The following is a 23,795-nucleotide window of genomic DNA, read 5'->3' as shown; positions in this document are numbered from 1 at the left end:
ATAATATTGTAAGCCAATTATATATACTGCAATAAAAAAATACTTAATGTAGCCCAGAACAGACTAGCTCTCCTGTCTGCAGAACCTCAGCTTTCCCACCTAAGCCCTCTGTGGGCTTCGAGAACAGGAAGAAAGATACCAGGAGGTCATGGCAGGATTGGGGTGGGGCGCTTCAGGTCCATAAGGAGAGGGTAGTTGGGCCAAGGATGTCCCTGCCCTTTCCCTGTGGCCACTGTGCCTGGCCTGGAGCCCCGTCTGCAGCAAGGACTCAGGCTGCGGATGGAGTAGGAGTCAGGGCCGCCAGGGCGTGGCTGACCACTGCCAGAGAGCCAGCCAGAGCTCAGAGCATCTGCAAAGCCCCACAACCTCACTTCACCCTTCCACCCCTCAAAGGGTTCTCATGGACACTGTTTCTAAGACCCCACAACAACCTGAGGGGCCAGGTCAATCCTTCATGGCTTTACACGCTCCCCTGAGCTTCCAGGAACTCACACAATGAGCCATGTCATCTTCTCACCCCAGAGACGGACATAGGCTAAAAATGCAACAGATGCAAAGAGGGCCAGCTTATCTCAAGAACCGCAAAACCCAAAGGGGCCACTCCGGGCCTGAGATTCTCTGTCTCCATCTTTCGGGGATGATGTCTCAGAGGGCAGCTCAGGGCTCTCTCAGAACAATATCTGGACTGGCTGGGGATTCTTGGCGGAGGGTGGCTGAAGCTAAGCGTGTGGGAGGAAGTGGTGGGAAGGAGGAAAGGGAAGGGAAAGTGAGGGTGGGACCAATTACACCCTCACCAGCATCCTACAGGGGAGTGCATGGCCCTGTGCCCACAGCATTAACCTCTTCCCACTGACGGGTACCTGGCCCAGGGCTGGATGAGCAGAGGGCTGAAAGTCCCCAGGGCCACCCCTGTCTAAGAACTGACCCTTATTCCCTGCTCAGACTCCTTCTCATGGGCACTGCCCGTCACTTCAGCCTTATCTTTTACATTGTCAGCAACTGCTGTTCCCTCTTTGAAGAATGCCTTTCTCCCTCTTTATCTGACTGGCTCCTATTTATCCTTTGATGCTCAGCTCAGGCATCACCTCCTCCAGGAAGCCTTCCCTGATTGCACAGCCTGATTAATGTGCTCTTGTACCCTCTGTGCCTCCCACCATTCCAGCCCTTGTCAAGCATCGGTGACATGGTGTCTTTACAGGCCCAGCTTCTCCTGCTTATCTATGAGGTTCCTCAGGACAGGAGCTGTATCAGGCACTGTGTTGTGTTCCAGGACTCAATGGAGTCTGGCACCCAGAAGGTGCTTATTGGGCCGCCCAGCGTGGCCCCGGCATGGTGGGGTTGGGGTGGGAGATGGGCCCCGGGAGTCTGGAGATAGGCTGGTGGGTGACTCACCCTCCCCTAGCTGCAGGGCGGGGTCCATGAGCTCCATCATGTACTCCACATTGAGAAGCATCTCCGTGAGGTTGCTGCGGGCCAGCACATACATGAGCACAGGCAGGAAGTCGTCTGCTCCATAGGGCTTCCCTGGGAGAGAAAGGAGGCAGAAGGAGGTGAGAGTGAGGCTCTGCTCAGGGCAAGGGGACAACGGTTCGCTGGGTGGGGGACGGTTGCCCTTGGAAGAGGAACCTTCCTGCTTCCTCCCAGGACAGGGGCGACCCTGGGATCAGCCTCTTCGGGAGGCCTAAGACGCAGTTCGGGTTTAGGAAGAAGGAACTGAGAAAGGTGCCCTCTGCGGAGCAGGCAAGCCCGGCCCCTTCCCCTTCCCAGCTCTTCCCCTTCAACGCCATTTGTGGCCCACTCGGCAGTCATGCTCACAGCACACTTATTCACAGACCCACCCAGAAGCAGCTATCTGTCTGCCACTGAGGTCTTCTGGGGAGGCTCCCCGTTCCTTTTAACCACACCTCCCTCTCCCCCTGCCAAACAGAAGCTCTCCCTCAGTCAGATACTACAAGGTCTGAAGCTCCCCTCTCCAACCTGCATTCTTTTTCCCTAAGCAGTGCCCTTTCCCAAGGGTTGTTTTTTTTTTTTAAATGTTAAATCTCTCTCAAAGAGATAACTTATCTCTGCTGCTTTTGTGGGAGATGTTCATGGGGCTCAGAGCCTCTTGACAGAAATAGATTCCTTGGGGAAGGAGGGACTTGGAGGTGGGCCTTAGAGATGCCCTGATGGTCTTTCAGGGTATTCAAGAGGATGAAATGAGAAGAAGAATGTGAAAGTGATTTGGTGCTGGTAAAGCGCAGTGGAAAATTGAGCTATTATTGGCATCTATGTTCTGCTTTCTAAGCAGCCTCCATTTTCCACCCGTAAAATGAATAGGCTGATGGGGTTGGTAACATACACCACTGAAAAGCAGAGCCAGACCCTCATATGAGTCCTAGCGCACCCCTTACCAGCTGTGTGACCTTGGGCTAATTGCTTTACCTCTCTGAGCCTGCATTTCTAGTCAGATATAAACTGACACATATAGCCTGACACCCTATGGGGTTCTGCTGAGAATTCTGTGAAGTGATTTACATGGAGCGCTCCTACATTGTCCCCACAGAAATGCCCACTAAGCAAGAACATCCTTTTTTCTTATTCCAGCTCTGTGTTCTGAGGTTCTCTGATTTGTTTCAAGTTTCCTGTGCCCTCCCTGCACAGAATTAGTCAGTTTTAGAGAGAGCCTTCCATAAACCTTTATGAGCCTGAGGCACGACTAAAGAGTTTCTAGGGAAATATTATTTTGTGCTTGGAGTTGTTTTTCATGTTGATAATTTAATTATTAGAATTCTGGCACACAGGAGATTTTTCATTTGATTTATGAATTAGGGAACAAGGCGTGTCTGGCAGCACGGATGTGGAACGGTCCTGTGCCTTTTGGAATTCACCTATAACTCATGCCTTGGCTTAGAGCTGACTGAATTTTTACTCTGCTTCCAAGAAGCATTCCATCATTTTTTTCTTGGTATTGTATCAATAACTCACCAAAGAACAGGATCAGGCAAGTTAATTTGCTTTTGAGCAGTAGTTCTCAACCAGGGTGATTTTGCCCTTCAGGGGCCGTTTGAAGTCACTTTTGCTACTGGCATCAAGGCCAGGGATGCTGTTAAAACACCCGACAGTGCACAGCACAGCCCTTTGTAAACATGAATTACTCAGTTCCCAAATGTCTGTAGTGCCAAGCTGGGAAAACCTGCTTGAGGGGACAGTGGCTTTCAGCCAGAAGGATGGTCCAGCTGTGGCCCTAGGTCTGAGGACTGAGAGGGGGGTGGGGAGAGAAGCCCTCCAGATGGTGGCTCTGTGCCAGGTGGGGATGGCAAGTGCTTTGCCCTTTGCATCTTTCCCCCACGCTCTTCTGGAGAATCTTGGCGACCCTCAGATGGCTCTGGGGCCCATCTCCTTGGTTCCCACCACGTGTGTTCAACCACCTCACTGAAGGGGACTCTCGAGACCCCACATCAGTCCCTCCAAGCACTTTCCCTCTGTCTCCCCAGGACACACATCGCTGCACTGCAGAGGGCGCAGGAGGTGGTGCTGGGTGAACGAATGAATGAATGAGTGAATGCTGAGCTCCCAGCAAAACCTCAGATGCGCCTCTACAGAGACTCCAGGAGTCCTTCTGCCATCAGAGAGAACTCAGAATCACCACTTCCCACTCAGAACGACATTCTGCCGCCATCACACTCCCACGTGATGTCCTGCTGTGCTGAATCAGGGCTGAATCCACGGGCACTTTCACTCCTTCGCACACACAGTTCCCTCTGCCAGGGATGCCCTCTCAACCTCTCCCTCACTAACTTCTCCTCATCCTCCCACATCTTCAACCACAATTGGGTGGTTCCTGCTCCACCTCCCTTACCTGTGACTGTTTCAGAGCCAGCCCTTTTCCTCGGGCTGTGAGCTCCATGAAGGTAGTGATGGAGGCTGGGTGAGCTTGGGTAAGTCACTTAACCTCTCTGAGCCTCTGCCCCATCACTGCCTTCCCAGTATCCAGCACAGGGCTTGGGATGTTGGACACTGACAGAGAGCTGAGCTGAGCTGACCCACATGTGCCCCGACCAGGCACCACTCTGTCCTGCCCAGGGTTGGGGCTGAGGTCTAGAATACTAGGATCCACTGTGGGCCTCAGACAGTGGTGTGCTCGGAGTGCTTAGCAACTGACTCTCCCAAAAACATAAAAAGCTCTGATTTGTAGCATTTGCTAATTTCCATGGCATATATATTTCCATAGTGGCCAACTTCAAGCTACCAACATGGAGTGGGGAAGAGATGCAGACGATGGGCTCCCAGTACCATCATTGACTTAGCACACCAGCAGCCTTGGATTCACCAAGCCCAACCTCACTTGATGGGAGAAATTTGCTCCAAGTCTCAAGGCTGGTCAGCAGTGGAGCTGGGATTAGAATCTGGGTCCTTCTTCCCTGATGTGGTGAGAAAGGCCCACACAGGCTCTCTGACTTGAGAGCTATTTGTGGACAAATGTAAACCTTAAGCATCACTTAAATGTGCTGGCTCCCAGCAATATCCCAGGGATGGTGAGGGATGCATTCTCCTTCCTGTGAAGGCTGGAGCCCACGGCTCAGGGCTCAGGGCTCAGCCTTGCACACACAGGGGCCTGAGGCAGCACCACTGAGATGCATGGGCGCAGCTGCAAAATAATTCGCCTGTGATGGGAACATCTGCCTTGCATAGATCAGAGATCACGTCCATCAGGCTGTGCCTGTGAGAGCCCTGCTGGGCTGCAGTCTGCATTTCCTGGAGATTCCTGCTTTCCTTTTTGCCAAAGTCACATCTGTTTTCCATCTGTAGATGTTGGGGGGAGCCAATTACATTTTAAAGGGGTGGCTGGGGGGCATTTTGCATGTTTCACCAACTGGGAGAATTTGGAGAAGAAGAGCTCTGATAAAAAACAAGCTGAAATGTGCACACCTGGGTCCCCCAGGCTGTGAGGACACTGGATCAGGAGGCCCCTGACTTGACCACTTACCTAGCTGTGTGATCTGAGACACTCACGTGGAGCCTCAGTGCTCCCATCTGCAAACTGAAGATAATGATAAAACTCACTCAGTCTGTTACGTGGGGCTGTTGTAAGCATCAAATGAGAGGCTGGATTAAAAATAAGGTTCTGCCTTTCAGGAAGCATTTTCTAAAAGAGGGGTTGGCAAACTGTTTTCTGTAAAGGGCCAGATAAATATGTTTTAGTTCTGCCAGCCACATGGTCTCTGTCTAAACTATTCAACTCAGCTTCTGTACAAAAGCAGCCATAGACACTGTGCAAATGAATGGATATGGCTGTTCCAGAAAGAATTATTTATAAAATCAGGTGTCGGGCCAGAGTTGGCCTGCAGACCCTGATCTAAAGGAAAGACTCTATCATCTTATAACTGCCCCTTCAAACCTGTTGCCTGGGCTCTGACTGAAAGCGGTGGCCATTGCAACAGTCCTGGGGCAGCCGAGGCTCCAATCATGATCCATTGGGTCCTTGTCCTCCACCACGATTCCCACTTGAAGCCATGTCCTTCCTCCAGGAAGACTTACCCCAAGACCCCCACTCCCCACCAACTGAGTTCATTGCTCTGAAAATGGGTTTTCCTGGCCCTGTCACTGCAGAATGGAAAAACAAATAAACATGAATTCAGAGAGGCTTCCCCTACCTTCCAACCCAGAACAGCAAACTCCTTCGCACTCTCCAGGCCCCTGAGGCTGTTTCATTCATTCTAGTGGCAGGTTTCGTGTCTGAGGATGTATTTTATATTTGTTTAATTGTTCATTGCCTGTTTCTGCCCACTAGAGTGAAAGCTTTAGGAAGGCAGGGACTCTCTTTTGCTCACTGTCTATATTCAAGACCTCAGCAGTGCGGGGCCTGTGGTAGGTGTTTGGTAAGTATACTTGCTGCATGAACGGATGAACGTCAGTTGTCACACTGCACGACTCGCTTGTTGAGTGCTCTCCTCTTCCTCCTGAATTGTGACCATCCTAAAAACAGGGACTGGGCTTTCCTGTTAACATCCGTATTGTCAGTAAATGCTGAACTGCTGAATGAATGAATTTCTGTGATTAAAAACACAGGATGGCAGGAGGCGGACACCACTGAAAACGGGAAGTTTTACATGTGCTTTTGCAGTGGAAGCCTTTTCGTTAAGGGGTCTTTTGTACGAACTTGGCTTCTCTGGTTGATCAGAGTTGGACAGCAGGGCTGGCCTGCTGTTTCCCCTCCTCTCCTCTTCCCCTTGCAAGATGTCCCCAGCCCCTTGAGTGTTCCCTGAAACCAGTTTGAAAACTAATGTCTGGTCTGAATTCCCAGCAGCACAGACACAAGAGCTGGCGCCAAGGGAGATTCCCTGTAGTTTGTGGCTGCCGTGAGATGTGAAGCCCGCCTCGCTCCCCCGAGCTTCCCAAAGCTGCCCTTTCTGGTTGTTTGTGCTTTTTGCAGATGCTGCTTAAGTCTCAGTTCTGCTTTGAGCGTCACCGCATCCCTGAGGAAATCACTCCAGCTCCCTGGGTTCCCCTTTGGAGAGCTCAGCCCACAAGCCCGTTGGCCACTCAGGCTGTGGGCTCAGAGACCCAAAGCCAAAAGTCCCAGCCTGGCTGGAAAAGGTATGAGGTCATTGTGACTGGATCTGGCCTCTCTGAGGTCATCTCTGACCCCAGGGCATCCTGGAAAAGCAGGAGGGCACAGCGGTCCAGGATGACCTGGATCCAAGTCCAAGGACCACTACTCACCTGCTCAGATATGACCTCAAGCCTGTGCTGCTTAACCTTGCAGAGCCTCAGTTTCCTTGGCTATAAAATGGGGATAACATAGTGTCCACGTCTTACGGAGTGGTTGTGATGTTTCAGGGAGAAGACAGACAGAAAGCAATTAACATGGTGCCTGCTGGGTTATTGGCATGTGAGAAATGGTAGACGTGGTTATTATACAAGGAGAGAGGGTAACGTGTCTTCTAATCCTCCAAACACATCTCAGAGGTCCCAAACCCCATTTCTGTTGTGCGGCGTAAAAACAAGGTGGTGCTTCCTGCCAGGCATGGCCCATATGTTCTCTCTGTCTTTCTCTCTGTCACCTGTATGTCAATGCCCAAGGGACTCAGAAAGCCTCCCTCGGCCTGAATCCCTGCATGACTACAGGGAGCAGAGCCACAACTACCCCCTCCCCAACCCTCCTCCATTCTGTTGGACTTACATGAATGAGAAATCAATTTGTACTTGAGTTAGAGATAGCAGGGTTTATCTGTTACAGCAGAAAGTATTTCCTTAACTAATTATCTATTTACCTACTTGTCTATATGTATTTCAAAAGACCAGCCAGAAGTCCAGCACAATACTAATCATCTTTCTCAACAATAAACATTAGTGACTTTTGTCACTAGAAATCAGTTCAGATTTTTTAACACAAATTTAAAAAAACCAACAGTCTGACCTCCCTCTCTGTTCTGTCTACCCTCAGTCAATGTTGCAGGCGGGTCGTTCCATGGCCCTGGGGTCTCCCTCAAGCTCCCTCCTCCCATCCAACACCCAGCCTCTGTCCCTGCCTGAACCAGCTACACAGACTATTGAAGGAAGAGGAAAAAAGCAGCCTGTTGGCCTCCACTGCCCTCTCGGATGTTGCCTGCTTTTTATCTAAGTTAAAAGAAGATTCTTTGTATTCTTTTAGGAAGAATCCCACATTTGCATGCACTGCATTCCTCCTTCCTGTCTCCCCCGCCCATCTTAAGGAGGAGATCTTGAGCTTGAAGCTATTTCTCCCCAGCAGTAGGGTCAGCCCTGAATGTCTGGTCTGAGACACTGAAGAGGTGGGAATAACTTGTTTGTCAGAGTAATAATAGGAGAGACGACTCTAACTGCTCTCACCAAGTCTCCTGAAGTTCACGAGGAACCCAGTCTGCTCCTGGCTGCAGGATGGATGGCCAGGTTTATTCAAAGCCATTTGTCTCCGTGAACTACCCACTCCACCTGACACAGGCCCCTAAACCTGCCACAGTGGAGGAAGCACGTGATCGGGATTCGGGACCCTTGGGACCTGTCTCCAGGCTGGTGGCCTGGCAGAGTGATGGAAGCACAGGCTTTGGAGTGAGGAAATTCTAGCTCTGAATCCCAGCCCACTCGCATCACGGGCATTAACAACAGCTACCTTTCTGGAAAAGCGGGCCTGGCCAGTTAACTCAGGCCTTGTGTCTCCAAGTTCCATCCTTTCCCACGGTCTCTTCAACCTCTCAACCCCGCAGGTCCCGCCAGCAGCCAGGCTGCAAAGACACAGTTACTATTGCCAGGATCGCACCACAGGAGAGACAGGAGGGTGGAGCTTCCTCCTTGGACAGGAGGGGCTGAAGCAGGGTGGGTGGAGGTGGGGGTGGGAGGGGAGGGCCATTCTCTGCTTAGAGGGGCTCAGTGGTAGAGAGGTAGGCAGCGCCCAAGCTGCAGCTGTGCCCTCCAGGGGGTTGCTCGTGGCTCCCAGGCTTCCCACATGGGGCTGCAGGGCCGCGGACCACACTTTGAGTAGCGAAGCGCTGGAAGCATCGGGCGAGGGGAGGTGAGCTGAAGGCCTGAGGTAGAGGACCCGGTTCTAGGATCACTGAATGTCAAAGTCAGAAGAGAGTTTAAGAGTCATTTGGGATCTGGCTGAAAATGCTTAACCTCAGTCTAACCATGAGGAAACATCTGACAAACACAAAATGAGGAACTTTCATTATAAAGAAAAAGATGGGGGCGGGGAGGGCAACCTGTATTCCTTACCATATCCACTTCATAAAAGGCAAAGAAAGGCTGCAATGTTCCAGGTTAAAGGAGACAACTAAATTCGATACCCGACCCTTGACTGGATCCTGAACTAGAGGAGGAAATGCTAAAAAAAAAAAAAAAAACCCTGTTAGATCAGAGACAACCTGCAATACAGACAGTGGAATGGAGAAAAATATGGTACCGATGTAAATTTATGAAGCAGACTTAACTGTGGTTGTGCGATGGAATGTCCCTGCTCTTAGAAGTATTTAGGGGTAAGGGGCCAAGATGTATATAACTCAGCCTCATATGATTCATGAAAAACTTCCATTTGCGTAGAGACAGAATATAAATGATAAAGCAAACGAGATAAGATACTAACAGTCCACAAAGGGTACGTGGACGTACCTCTTTTCATGCACTGTTTTGAGTCTTGAAATTTTTGAACTCTGAAATTATTTCCAAATGTAAGGTTTGGGAAAAAAAAAAAAAGCCCAAGAATTTAGCAGCAGAACTGGTTCTTTCAAACAAAATCCCAGGTGGAACCCTGGGTGTAAAAGAGGGACAAGCAGGGTTGTCTGGGGTCAAGTCCAGCTTAGGGTCCCACCGGTGGCCCCTGGGGTGCCTCCTGGAACCCAGCTGGGAAACCACCGAGTGGGTTCAGCCTCCATGATTCTGGGAACATGGTGAGGAGGCAGCCGTTCCTGCATCCTCAAGTCTATTGGACACTCATGCACACGTTTGGTCCCATGTGATCCTTGCAGTAGCCCCGATCCTAGCCTGTTTTTAAGTGAGAAAACTGAGGCTCTGGAAGGTTAATACCTCCTTGGGGGCCTACATCAGCCAGGGGGCCTACGTGCTCTCCCACGCCCTGCATGGCAACCTGAGAGGCATGTCTTGTCATCCCCATTTTATGCACAAACAGAGGCCCCATGAGACTCAAGCCCAAGGCTGCCGCACTGGAGTTGGGGCTCAAACCCAGGTCCTCGGATGAACTCCCAAGTCCCTCCTCTTCTGGGCAGAAACTGCTTCCTCCCAGGTGAAGAGGCTGAGGCTCCTAGTGGGGCAGCCTTGAGCTCCTAAGGGCAGAGGTGAGATTGGGAGCCACTGGATTCACAGACCAGTCAGTGCTCACTCAGCAGTGGGAGGGAACACACTGTCTCTTTCTTGATGAGAAACCCATTTGTTCCTGGTGAGGAATCTTCACATGGAGCCCTGATCTGGCCCTGATTTTCTGGGCTCAGAGCCTTCCTGCCAGGAGCTGGCTTCTGAATCAGCAGAGAGATGCCCACCTCCTCCCACCCCCCACCCCTTCCCCCACCAAGGGCCAAGGACAAGGAAACTACGAGCAGCCTTGTTCTGCTCTGTCTTTCACAGGCTGTGCCCTGGGCTGGGCCCGCCTGGCAACTGTCTTTCTTCTCCCTCCAATTTAGCCATTCCCTTCCCCCATTTCCTGCTCTCTGGTAAGATTTTAGCCAGTAAATTCACTGTTATCAAAACTCATGGTGTTTGAAGTTAATGCCAAAACACTGGATGTTTATAAGAACTGCAGGAATCTCAAGACTCCTGAGTAAACGGGGACTCACTGAGGATGCAGTCACCCTTTTAGGGCCCAAAGCTGCCTTCTTGATAGCGTAGAGCCCTTGGCCCTGACTACCCCGAGCCTGGCCTGGCAGGGAGAGTGGCTGCCCACATCAGCAGTTCAAACAGGGAAGGTAACTGTCCCTATTAAGTGTGGTTGGATGCAAACTGCAGACTCATCTAAATGTCACAATGGCCCCGCAAGGTGGGTATGGTGCCAATTTCACATGGGGGAAACAGGCTCGGAGCACTGAAGTCACCTGAACACAGTCTTACAGCTGTGACAGAAATCTGGATCTTTCTCTGCCAAATTCTTCCAAGGTCCCAGGCCCACCTGTCTTCTCCCTGAGGCTGCTCCCAGCAAAGGGTCCTGTGGGGCTTTGGCTCTTTCCCCATTTACTGCCGCTCCCGCTCCACACCATGCAGGACACCCCTGAGCCTGCCTTCCTCCAGGGCTGCTGCTGATCAGGGGCTGCCTCGCCCTGAGGGCTGCCACGCCGCCACGGGGACTTCACTTCAGCTCCACATCCCTGCTGGGGGCTTGTGGACACTTTCCAGGGTTACACACGCTGGGAGCGAGTGTGTCTGACTCTGAGAGCTCTGGGTGGTGCAGCCTGTGCGCTGACCCCGCCTTACTTCCTTGGGGATGCTTGAGGAGGTTGCTCAGTTGCGGGGCTCACATGCCGGTCTGTTCTCTGGGCTCCAGACTGCACAGGACACCCAGTCTCCAAGTCTAACTTCCACTCCATGAAAAAACCCTCCACTTCGACATCCCATCTATGCTACAACCCTCTCTCTTCCAAGCACATTTCCAATATTGTGATAAAGGGTTAATGTGCAGTTGTAACTCAGCATGGTATCTGCATATGGGCAAAAACATTCATTCCCATAATTGACCGCTGGACACGTGTCAGTTTAATCCAAAAGAGTGATTCCAACCTGGAGTTGTGGCTTGTGCCAGGTCTGTGAGGGAGCTTTTCTAGGGTGAAGGGACTTTGTACCATCCTCTAATCATACACGAATAAGTGCTTTCCGTTGGCCAAGCTGGCCTGCTCTTCTCCCAGGCAGATGGAGAACCCTTCCCCTAAGACAGCTACCATTGGTTGAGCCTACTGTGCCCTGAGGCTGACATTTTACATACATTGTTTCCAATATTCCCAAGTGACCATGTGTGTCTCCTGAACCATTAGGGGTCTTAGTTTCGCCTCTTTGTGAAATAGCTTCCTCAGATGAAGAAACTGGGTCTTAAAGGGTTAAGTAAATCATTCAAGGTCACACAGGTAGTAAAGGACAGTTTAGGAATTTGAACCCAAGTCTGTATGGCCACAGAGGCAACCATCCTTCCACTGTCCATTACCATGGTTGTCATGTACAGTTACACAGGTTGCTTATTGCACAAGGGCATCCAGCTGAAGGGGTAATAAGGGGATGAAATCCAGCCAGCATTCTGTTCACTAAGGTGTGCACCATGGCACGGTGATGCCTGTTCTTGTCTGCCTGGAGGAGCACAGTGGTAAACTGATTATAAATGGTCCTAATGATTCCCTCCTTACATCTGAAGCCCTTGCCATGTGTCTTTGAAGTTCTTCTCATCAAGAAGGGAAGTCTAGTTCCTCACTTCTGAAATCTGGGTTAGTCTTGTGACTAAACAACTCAGTAAAACATGTCAGAGTGGCGCTGTGCCAGTTCCAGCCCAGGCCAAGAAGCCTAGCAGGCTGCACTTGCCCTCTTGGACCCCAACTACTGCCGTGGGCACAAGCCCGGGCTAACCTGCTGGAGGATGAGAAACACCTGGCCCAGTCCCCCCAGTTCCAGACCAATCAACAGCCAATCAATCACCTCACATACGAGCAAGGCCATCCTAGCCCAGCCAGCTTCCCAACAACCTCCTCTGACCCCGGACCGAAGCTCAGGCACACCTGCCCAGATCAGCAAAACTGTCCCACCGACTTCTGTAACTGACTTACGTGACCACTATGGGTTGAACTGTGTCCTTTCAAAATTCACATGTTGAAATCCTAGCCCTCAGAGTATGACCTTATTTGGACATAGGGTCATTGCAGATGCATTTAGTTCAGATGAGGTCATGCTGGTGTAGGTGGGCCCCTAATCCAACATGATTGGTGTTCTTACAAAAAGGAGCAATTTGGAGACAGACATGCACACAGAGAGCACACCACGTGGAGGTTGGAGTGAGGTTGTCACAGGCAAGGGACTACCAGAAGCCAGAAGAGGGGCCGGGAACACATCCTTCCCTGCAGCCTTTAGAGGGACTGTGACCCTGCCGAAACCTTGATCTCAAACTGCCAGCCTCCAGAACTGCAAGACAATACATTTCTGTTGTTTGTCACCAGTTTGTGGAACTTTCCACGCCAGCCCTAGGGAATGAATATAGCTCCTTTTCCTGATTCATACAAAGGCAGAGCCTGGGCTGGGTTCCCTGCTTGCTTCCAGTGCGACAGCCAACCCTGGCCCTCCTCCCAGCCCTCAGGGAACCCCAAACGGTGCCCAGGAGTTCCACCCCTACTGTGCCTACTCCTGCCCCAGCAGGCCTCTGAATCTGGGGAGGCTTCTCTAGTGCCTTCCCAGGGCTCTGGAGGGGAAGGGGTCACAGACCCATATAGAGAGAGCCCCCACCCCCCAGCCCAGGCCCCTCCCGGCTGCCCTCCTACCTGGGTTGCCGAGAGCCATGGAGTCATAGATGAGCTTACAGGTCTTGAGCAGGATGGAGATCTTCTTCTCGGGCGAGTAGGCCTTGTGCATGCTGGCGAACTTCTGCAGGATCTTCTCCATGATGGGCACCTCCGGCACGCTGGTGGTCACGCCCAGGTCGGTGGTGGTGGTAGCCAGGATCACCAGCTGGTTCTCCTTGAGCTGCTGCAGTGAGCCATCCTTGCTGTGGATCTCACGCAGGCACGAGTTGATGGCTTCCTTCAGGGGCTTCAGGACACACTTGTACAAGGCAGACTCCACAATGGCTTCTGCAGGTGGGCGAGAAAAGGAGGGTGAAGAAAGAAGCAGCTGCAGGGGTCCTGCCCTCAGGTCTTGTTGCCCAACAGCATGGCTATCCCCCATCCCTGGTCCCTGGAAGGCTATCCAGCCCTGGCAGATACACCCCACAGTCTAACACATGAGACACCATAGCACATTCTGCAGAAAGCCGCACCGCCAAGGGCACAGAAGCCCCTGGGACCCATACATGGTATCCTAAGGCTTTTCACAGGGTGTGGCACAGATTACACTCTCACAGGGCTGCCTACCAGTACACAACCTCAGAGGACACTAATTACATGGGAGTTGTGCAGTACAAAACCTGTGCAGCTTTACCTTGAGGGCATGGGTGCTCAGTAAATGTTTGCAAGAGTTAATCTTGATGTCTCTCTTTCAAGTCCCAAATCCACCTGACTGTAGTCTCAAGAATACAGTATAGCTAATACCTGACATCTCATCACTTCTACGCTACTGCCTTGACCTGGGCTATCATCATCTCTTGCCTGAGTTATGTTAGTAGCCTCTTGCCCTGGCTTCTTTTAGTCCATTCTCAACACAGCAACCAGCATAATCCTGTTATGCCATGTCTGATCATCACCTTCCTGTGCTCAGAACCCTGTAATGGCTCACACTGAATGCACAATAGAAGCCAAACTTCTCCCCATGGCCTATAATCCCCGTCTGTGATTGGTCCCTGTGGCCTCTCTAACTCTTCACCAAGCTTGCTCATTGTGCTTATGCTGCTCCAGCCACCCTGACCTTCTTGCTGCTCTGCCAACCTGCCAGGCTTGCTGCTGCCTCAGGGCCTTTGCACCTGCTATTCCCTTTGCCTGGAGAAATTCATATGGCTAGTCACGTGGCTTATTCCTTTCTGTTTGAATGTCATCTTATCTGAGAGATGTACTGATCAGCTAGCAGAACGAAGAGTTAGTCATCTTTGATCTCAAAGCAACTCTGCAACAAACACACCATTATCCCTACTCGACAGATGGACCCATTCAGGCTCTGCTGGTGTGGGTCACACAGCTAGCTGGGGGCTGAATAAGGATTTGAACCCATGTCAGTTTGACACCAAGGCAATGTTCAGATTTGGTTGACAGTAGGGAAATATTCTTGGAAAGTCCTTTTGGCTCTACCTGATCCCCAGGGGAAGGTCTTAGCTATTAGCCCAGTAGAAGAGGTCCCAAGTCCTGTCCCTGGAAGGAGACACCTGCCCTATCCCTGGAAGGTGAGGGAGGGGCTTGTGTCCCATAGCTGAGCCTCAGCATAGGCCCGGATAACCCTCCCCTGCCACGCAGTCCTAGGGTTGGCCCATGTCTGGGTTTGGGGCTGGTCCTGGCAGGCTTGGATCCTCATCCGAGGGTCCTCATCCTGCTGTCTCCCTCTTCCTGTTTATTTCTCCAGCCTCTTCAACAGGAGAACACATGGTGCCCTTGTCTCTCACCCCACTCTTGGCCTTCCTTCCAGGCTCTCAGAGCCTCTGCAGCTAGAGGCCTGGTGACCTGCAGGCAGGGACCTGCAGTCAGCTTCCCCACAACCCCTAGCTCCTATGTGACCTTGGCCAAGTCCTTTCTCCTTCCAAGACCTTTTACTTCATCTACAAATTAAGAGAGACCATGCCCTCTAGAGTCCCTCCACCTCTGAAGCCCCCACCAGATCTCCTGCAGAGCCTGCCTCTGGCTCTCAGCAGCCACGCGTTAGTAGTTCTGCTGCTGCTAATTGCTCCTGGTGACTTGGCTCCCTAATAAAACCAGAAGCATCCTGAGGGTGGGGTTCAGCCCAGCTCTTAGGTGGTTGAGGTTCTTCTGCCATCTAACTGGGCACATGGCCAAACTTGGAACTGAGAGGCAGAACAGCAGAGGGGTTGGTTCCTGGAAAGGGGGGATTGTTTGGGATTATCCCGGGCTCCCGCCCACTCCCAGGCCCTGCTGGGGACGGGGACCGACCTAGTTCCTCCTCAGAGTGCAGGGCGGGGTCCACCAGGGCCTTGAGCTCGGTGCTCTGCAGCAGGTAGCTCTTGAGCTGGGTCATCATGGTGCGGATCTCCTGCAGCATCTCGGTGCTGGAAGTCTGGTGCACCATCATCTCCAGGCTGTACACTTTGTAGTCCTGCACCAGGTTGCCGAAGTACGAGGCCTTGTCCTGGGCCAGCTCCACCACCTTCTTGTACAGCTTGCGGTTGTTGGAGAGGAAGGCGTTGAAGACGCTGCTGAAGCTCACGAAGCTCAGGCGGTGGCGCGCCTTGCCCAGGATCATAGAGGATTTCTTCTTCACACCGGGGCTGCTGAACTGCTCCAGCTCCTCCTCTGTGCTGCTGGTGGAGTAGGAGTCCTGGTCTGTGGCCGAGGCGGGCGCTCCCAAGCTGTCCGAGAGGGAGGCCAGGGAGCCCTTGAACTCTGGGGTGCTCTGAGGTCGGGCCCCCACCCGGGCATGTGGGCTCTGAGTCCTGGTAGGGGAGGCAGGGCCTTGGCTGTTTCTGGGTGGACCAGGCGTGGGGTTCTCTGGGGCTACCCCCTCCGCAGAAACCTCGGCGCTCTCCAAGGGAGTTGGGAGGACCGAGGCCAGCTGCCGGGAGATCCGCTTCTTCCTCGGGGGTGGGACTGGGGCTTGTCGGATCTTCCTCGGAGGCTCTGGCATGCTGCCCAGTTCGCTGGCTTTGGCCACTGCTTCCTGGCCTTGCTCTGCGGTCCTCTGAGGACTGTTGCCAGGGCTGTCTGAGGTCCCCTGCAGGTGCAGGCTGAGCGGGGATGACCTGGAAAGACCCAGCGCGTCCCCCTCTGCCGCCGCCCCCCTGTCCACCTTCCCTGCACTCTGGTCCTCCAGGGACACCTTCTCAGAGATGCGACGTCTGGGAGGAACAGCGGGGAGGCTCTTCTTCGTGGGCACTGGAGGGGTGGAGGCCTGCAAGGGGGTGAGGGCTGCCCCCACCTTGCTCTCTTCCTCCCTGAGGGGGCCCAGGCCTGCAAGGGGGCGTGGGAGCCTCTCGCAGGCTGTCATGGGTGGCTGGTTTGGATGGTCTGGGGGGCCTGGGGCATGGGGTGCAAAGTCGGGAGCAGATGCTGGAGGTGCAGGAGGAAGGGCCTCTAGAGGCGGGGGAGCAGCCACTGGGGGAGAACTGGGCAAAGGGCAGGCCAGAACAGGAGCAGGGGGTGGAGGAGGCTGGGTGGAGCCAGGAGACTGATGAGGGAGCACTGGGGGAGGGGGCGCTGGGCGGCGAGGGGCCCACCTGGAGGTGGGTGAGGTAGCGTCAGAGGTGGGGGGCGACGGGAGCGAGGGGCAGCTTCCAGGGGGTGGCTGGTCGGGCGGCGGGGCGCTGCCACAGTCCTCGATGAAGACTGGATTCACAAACCAGAGGCCGCTTCCTATGGACAGCTCGATTTCATAGGAGCTCTTCTCGTATGGAGCCGCGGCCCTGAGGCTGGAGGCTGGGGGTGTTCCGGGCGCTGGGTCTTTTGGGCGCTCCACTGGGCTCCCGCCTCCTCGCCAGGGGTTCAGCGAGGAGTCCCAGAAGCCTGTGATGAGAGAGGGAGAGGCTGTCAGTCCTGAAGCCGGGCCCCCTGCCTGGCGGGGGTAATATTTGTGGGCTGGGTGGAGGCAGGCCAGAGGGAGGGCTGTCACAGCATTTGCTTCACTGCACTGAGGGTTGTTTTCCCCTTTTGGACTGTTTTAAGCCTCTCCCACCACTTCCTGCCTCGAGAGGGGAAGCCCCGGGCCATCCTCCCTAGCAGTGCCAGGGTGGAGCCAGGACAGAGGTGGTGACAGGCTCAGCTCCAGTTCTGTCTCCTGGAGTGTGACAACCCACCATGGAGGGCACCAACGACCCGGGATGCAGGCACCTGTGGACACGGAGGGGTCCTGAGGTTCCGCAGCTGACCAGCTGGGCGCCCTGGAGCAGGTCACTGGACCTTTCCAGGCCTCAGTCTAGTCGTATCTAGAATGGAGGTCCCAACAGGGAAGGCGCTTTGGGCCTGTTTTGGCCACCATGGTTGTCACAGCAGGAGGAACAAGCCTATGGATTGTGGCCAGTGAGCTCAGACCTGCCCATCTAAGTGAGGAATGCTTTCCCGCTGCAGTGATTCTCTGGTCAATCCGGGTGTTAAAATAGGAAGCTGCCGCACGCCCCCAGCAATCTGAGTGCAGCCCCGCACTGCTGAGCTAAGTTCCAGCATGTAACTGTCTCTTGACTCAGCCCCTGGCTGTGGCCACCAAAGCAGGCCTGTCCCTCTCCAGGCACTGTTGGTCAGCGCCAGGCTTGTCCTGGGTAAGGGGCATGGAAGGGCCAAGCTGAAAGGGCACTGGCGGTCGACCAGCTCAGGGGTTCTTGCCCTCTGGGTACCAAGCCCTACAGAGAATGAGACAGAAGCTCAGGACACCCCACAAAGGGCACAGGGGCACATTTTGAGGACAGTTTCAGTTGGCTGGCAGGCCACACAGCTCACTCAAGCAGCATCTCCCGGAGAGGAGCACAGGACCCAGGTCTTGTTCAACCTGTTAATTTTAGAGGTTGACAGTACGAATTCCTTGTTAATGATGGGACCCGGCCTCCAGCCTCTCACCCAGAGCTCCTCACTTCTAGGAGGGAGTCATCAGTAAGAAAACTACCAAAACTAACATCACAGACAATAAGAGGAACAAACATGCGTGGAGCTCCAGCTGTGTGGGCGCCTCGCTCTGCATGGACATCTCACGGATCCCTGACCACAGGCCTTTGGTGTAAGTCCTCATGCTGTCCCCATGTTACAGATGAAGATAAGAGACCAGAGAGATTAAAGAACTGGCCCAAGGCCACCGAGTCAGCAAGCGAAAGAGCTGGGATCTGAACTAGGTCAGACTAGTTCTAACGCCCGTGTGCTCGGCCACTGGGTTACGTGACTTTCCTTCATAGGAACTTGCGACACTTCCCATCTGGGTTGCTCTCCTGGGGTGAGTGAGTGGTGGGGTGGCAAGCACCCCAGAACTGGGGATGTGGTAAGAACACAACAGCCTCTTGACATTGAAAGAAAGGAGACATTGCAAGAAGGAGGAGGGAGCCCTGAGTGTGGGCATGTGTATGTGTGTGTGCATGTACGGGGCCCCACTAAGGGATGGGCACAGGGGTGTGGGTGTTTGCCACCTTGCTGGCCAGGGGGTCACAAACCTGATCAAAGTGGCAAAGTGACAGTGGGGATGCCGAGAAACTGACTGGAATTGAGCCATGTGTCCATCCCCTCCGAGGTGGGGCCACTACAGGGGATGAGAACGGGGCTCATGGTTCACCCTTGTCCTGGGCAGAGACCCCATGTCTGGAAGCCTGAGGATTGTGGCCACCTGTCTCCACAGTAACAAGGATGACAAACTTTCCCGTGACTCTTTCCAATCTGTGAGGCTCTGTACACAGCCCAGCCACCACCCAAGGACACGGAGTGCCTGGCATGGGGTGGTACGTCTCCAGGCTCTCCCACCTTCCAAGTGGGCTGTTCTTCACAGCTGCCTGGGCCCTGTGCTTTGCTTTCCTCCAGGACCAGTCCACTCTCCCTGGTGCTTCGTACCGAGCACATAGACGTTGTGGCCCCAGGGAGTGAGCATGTGAAGCATGGTGTCCTGTCTACACATGCCCCCAGAAATGGTCTCCTTGGATGTTTTCCTAGCAAGGAGCAGCAGGCAGTCAGTTTGACTTAAAGGTGACTGGGCAGCAGTCCATAGGTGAGCTGAGGCCCCCGAGGCTCACCTCCAAGTTCCCATATGACCCTTTACCTGGGTGAAGATGGAAGTCACAGGGTAGACGATCAACAGAGCTGCCCAGGCACGCCTGGACACTCCCATTATTGCTCACCTAGATCAAGGCCACAGCCTGTCTCTGCCCACCCCCTACCCCGTGTCCCCAGTCCAATTTTACTCCTGCCACCATGCGGGGCATATGGTAGGCCCTTGATTGCTGTGTGTTCAGAATCACTTCCAACCCTTTAGCTTGGCATTCAAGGCCTGTGGGATTTGGCCCTGTACATCCTTTCCAGCATCACTAACTGATTCTCCACCCCAGTCTCTCCACTGCCCACTTCTTCCTGAACATGCCACCGGCTGCTCCACCCTCAGGTCTCAGCTAGTTCCATTCCCTCTGCTTGGAATGCTTTTCCCACCCTCTCCACCTGGCAAACTCCTACTCATCCTTCAAGGCTCAGGTCAAACGGCTCCACTCTGGCGGAGACTTCCCACCCCATCCAGGCCTCACCTACTCTCCCCTGGGCCCCCCCGGCCCCGGTGTGCACGCTGACTGAAGAGACCATCCCTGCAGATGTACTTCTCTGGTTTCAGCCTGAACCATGGGGAGATGTCTAAAGACCAGACGTGAAGAAGGGAGAAAATGAGAGGAGGGAGGCCACAAGGAGGTCAAGGAGCTCCACAAGTGATGGGCCACCAGCCAGAGAGCCCGCCTCAGGATAGCAGGGTGGGTCCATCATGCTCAGAAAAGAACACATTTTTCCACCTCTCAGACTGGGATTCCTACAAGAGCGGAACAGACAGCGCGGTTCAGGGAAATGGGCCCGGGGTCTGGGTGACCAGGAACTGCTGCCCTGCCCCTAAGACGGGCCTGGGGGCTGCACCCAGCAGAGCAGACACCCCAGAGCAAATGAGGCTCTGAGGGGTGGGGGAAGCTGGGACTCGAGGAGCTGCACCCTGGGGTCTGGGGGCCTATTAGGGAACTCAGCAGTGATGCAGGTCTTTATGCTTTAAAAAAAAAAAAAAAGGAACTAGGTAACTTTCTCTGCAGCCTACAGAATGCCAAGGAGAAGCGGAAACTTGTCGTGCAATCCTAGCGGTTGGCAAGGCTGTGGGCATCTGTGCCCAATGGCACTGAGCCAAGCTCAGTGGTCCCTTCGGGGCCCACACCTTCACTGCCCTGCGCCGCCCTCGGACTGAGGCAGACGTGGTGCTGGCCCTGCGGCCTCCGTCTCGGCTGGGGATGCCGCCTTCCAGGTGTCCACTCCTACAATCCTCAGAGGGCCTGGGCTGGCCCAGGTGCTGGGCTGCAGACACTGAGAGCAAAGGCGACCAAGGTCTCACACTTGAGGAGCCCTGGGCTAGTGGCCTGACAGAGAGAGGATGGGTAAGTGCAGCTGAGTATTCCAGACGCCATGGAAACAGCCAGAAAGTCTGAGGAGATCAGTGAGTGAATGGTTTTGTGGCATTCCCAAAGACGGGCTATTGGACAATCACCCAAACTGGACTTTTCAATAACTAGGAAAATTCTCATTTACAACAGGAAGGAAAAGGCAAATCACATGCAAACTTGGAGGAGCTATAGAACATATGCTTTTTCTAAACATATTTATAAAATATTGAACAGACATACACTGCAAACATGTCTGAGAACCCCCGCAAATCTACCCCCTATTCACCGCTTCTCCTAGATGCCTTTTGCACTTGGGATCGACTGCGTCCAGTTGCATGCTGAACAGCTCTGTGTTGGCCTAGTGGCCCCGACATTATACCTATGTAGCCTGCCCTTTCGAACGCTGGCTTTTCCAAGGTCAAATTCAGACTTTCTTATCTCAGCTCACAAGCAAACGTTCTGGGCCATCACGTGGTGCTGAGTCTGCAGGTCAGTGGCTCCGTTTCAGCAACATCACCGCGGCTGAACGGCAGGGCTTGTGCAATGACTTGGGTACTTATGATATTCTAGTCTTTCTGTAAAAAGTGAGTAGAAGGCCAGAAAAAGAAAATTGCTGACAGGAGTGATAGGAAACACATATGTCTCAGAAACTTACTTCAATTGCAAGATCATCAGGTGGGGATCGGGGTTAGGAGTCAGCGCCTGGCCGGCGGACGAGTCGGGACCCAGAAACGGGGCTTAACGAGGAGGCTGAGCTGTGTGCAGAGAGCAGCTTCTGCTGCCTGCAAAGCCTGGCTGACCTTCTGCTCCAAATCATGGAGACTCCCCAGTGTCCTTTCACTAAATCCTCTTTTACCTATGCTCATTTGGGTGGGTTTCACTTCTTTGCCACAAAAGCACCTTGCCTAGAACAATGTGGGACGTGCTAGACACAAAGCTTGGTATGTCTGAATCCTTGGCAACTGCTGGGCTCCTAGCACACTGATCATCACGACCACAGGTGAAGGTTGGCGAGGTCTGCCCGTCTCAGAACCAAGGCCTCTGGCCTCTGCAGGACGTGCCCTTCCAGCTCCGGGTCTCCATCCATTCTGGGGATGGACTGAAAAGTAAACCCTTCCTTGGCACCAAGGAAAAACTCTTCTGATGCGCCTCACTGGACATTCTTCAGCACGTGGGGACACCAGGTTGGATCAGAGCCCTCTGGTTCCTAAGCTGCAGTGTACTCAGGTTTCATTTAAATCCCCCTTTCAGGGAAGTGACTGCTGACAATCTGCACGGTCATTGGCATCCCAGCTGGCCATCTCGCTCCTCCACTTCCTCAACGTGCCCGAGGCAAGCTCTCCCAGGACAGAAGGGCTTGTCTGTCTATGTGGTTCTCCCAAGAGAAGCAGCCTGTCTTACATACAGCATGTTCCTAGGGCTTAGGGGCAGCCCCCTCCCCTCCTCAAGGTGAGAACCTTTGGGGCCTCAGGGCAGCGGGTCCCAGGGACACCTGACTCAACCCACCCACAGTGAGGCACGGGCTGCAGCAAACTGACCCTTCTCTCAGAGGCAAGCCTCCCCAGAAGGAGCTCACGCGTCTCACTTACTCTCCCAACTTGGACTCAAACCTGGCCACTGACTCTTGCAAAAACAGAGAAGGTCAGAGTTACAGCCAAGGGGCAGCGGAGTGCCCCTGCTGGGCAGCAGAAAGCCCTCGGTGCATATCCCAGCTTTATTCTTTCCTGCCTGGAGCACCTTGAACAAGTTTCTCAGCTGTGCTAAGATTTGATTTTCTATCCATAAAATGAGGATTACACAAGACACTGCCAAGTGTGCGCCAAGGAGTGTCACCCATGCCGTTTTAGGCCTCAGGAGGGGTGTCTTTGGGACTACGTGACTTACGAGACTGTCACTCAGCCCACATCCAAGCTTCTGGGAGGGTAAGAGCCCAACCACAAGAATCTCTAGGGGCCAAGTTCAGTGTTTATTCCCAACATAAACTGAAAACTGGCCCTGAAGTTTATACACGGTGTAAAGCCGACCTACGAGAGCCTGGATGAAGAGTTCAGGGGCAGCACGAGGTAGTGGCTAGGTGCCGGAGCCACACTGCCCAGTGCACCACGGACCCTGAGACACGTTATTCAGTCTCTCATGCCTCGACTTCCTCTGCCATAAAGTGTGATCACAGTAATAAACACTTACTTTATAGGGTTGTTTGGAGACCTGATGGCTCAATGCAGGTGCAGAAGCTGGGTCACAGTCAGTGCTCATTCAGCAGTGACATCCAAGGGCCCGACTCCTCCTACTCCCTGGTCTTTGACCACGAGCCACCTTGGGGCACTGCTTACACTGCTGTCCAGAGGCCCCTCTGGGTGGGGGGCAGTGGCTGGTCTGGGAACCAGGGGTGGGGATCTTCTCTGATCCCAGGTCTGCCTCTAACTTCCTCTGTGCCCTGGTCCTGCCCTGAGCGCTCAGGGTCACCCTTTCTTCCACTGGACCAGCACTGGCGAAAACATCCTGTTATGTTCCAGGCACTGTGCTCAGCCGTGTGTAGCGCGGGTTTCTGGGTATGGCTGAGACTGTTTTTGTACTGAGGTATAGCTGATTTACAATATTACAGTAGTTCCAGGTGTACAATGCAGTGATTCAAAATTCTCATAGATTAGACTCCGTTTAAAGTTATAAAATACTGGCTCTGTTCCCTGTGTGGTTTAGTCTTGATAAAGACATTAAGTGCTTTGCTCCTCACGCAGCCTGGCCTCTGCCCAGGATGCGGGGCCCAGCAGAGGCGGCTGGTCTGGCTTCCTGGGGGCTCCAGACTTGGTAAACTTGGGCTCCTCGAGGGCCAGCATGGAGAGGCTGAGTCAGAGGTCAGCGCTGGCTCAGTGAAGCCCATTGCATGAACGGGCCTGGTAAGTGTGAGCTCCTCTTACTACTATGTGGAAGGACTGAGAGCAGAAATCGTCTTGTCTTTTCGTCTCCTCCCCCTCACCCCTCCAAAGGTAAGAGGGGTGGGGGGGTATGCTCAGAGGCAGGTGGTTGGGGGATGCAGGCCAACGGGACAGGGGTGGGCGGGAGGCACCCTCCTGTTTATCACACTCATGCTGCTTTTCCTTCTGATGAAAGCGGGGCTGGGGGCCAGGGCTGTGGTGGCTGCTGGCACTCAACTCTCTGGCCACCACTGAGAAGGACCCTGGTGTTTGGTTCAGCATCTCCCGAGCCGCTCCCTGGCACCAGGTCAGCCCACGTGAGCCCCAGTCAGCCCCAGCTCCCTCAGACCCAGCCAGGCTGAGGCTCAGACCTCCTGGGCATCTGGTAAAAGGCACCACTTTGAAAAGTGGAAGAGTGTCCCTGCTCCCAGGGCTGAGCTTCCTGGGGTGCGGGTGGTCCTGTGGGAGCTGGGACTCCAGATCCAGCTTCGGCTCAGCCTGAGGGGCCATTCCTCTGCCCA

At 53.7% G+C, this 23,795-nt stretch overlaps 1 protein-coding gene and 1 long non-coding RNA gene across 3 annotated transcripts in view; both read right to left on the bottom strand.

Annotated features, from left to right (window-relative positions):
• RIN3 (Ras and Rab interactor 3) overlaps positions 1–23,795 on the bottom strand; it is a 104,216-nt gene that overhangs the window by 8,028 nt on the left and 72,393 nt on the right. For both annotated transcript variants that reach the window (XM_031454222.2, XM_064486211.1), the window contains exons 6-8: positions 15,219–16,784; positions 12,954–13,262; positions 1,393–1,524 (exon numbers count right to left, since the gene is read on the bottom strand). In XM_031454222.2, coding sequence (XP_031310082.1) covers positions 1,393–1,524; positions 12,954–13,262; positions 15,219–16,784 — 2,007 coding nt within the window. The remainder of the gene's footprint in view (positions 1–1,392; positions 1,525–12,953; positions 13,263–15,218; positions 16,785–23,795) is intronic.
• LOC135321337 (uncharacterized) lies at positions 2,001–10,006 on the bottom strand. Its single transcript, XR_010381061.1, has 2 exons — positions 5,381–10,006; positions 2,001–5,064 (listed from the first exon to the last, which is right to left on the bottom strand). It is a non-coding gene; the product is annotated as an uncharacterized LOC135321337 (long non-coding RNA).

Source organism: Camelus dromedarius, chromosome 5 (assembly GCF_036321535.1).
Source record: "Camelus dromedarius isolate mCamDro1 chromosome 5, mCamDro1.pat, whole genome shotgun sequence".
NCBI lineage: Eukaryota > Metazoa > Chordata > Mammalia > Artiodactyla > Camelidae > Camelus > Camelus dromedarius.
This window is presented reverse-complemented; position numbering and strand designations above follow the sequence as displayed.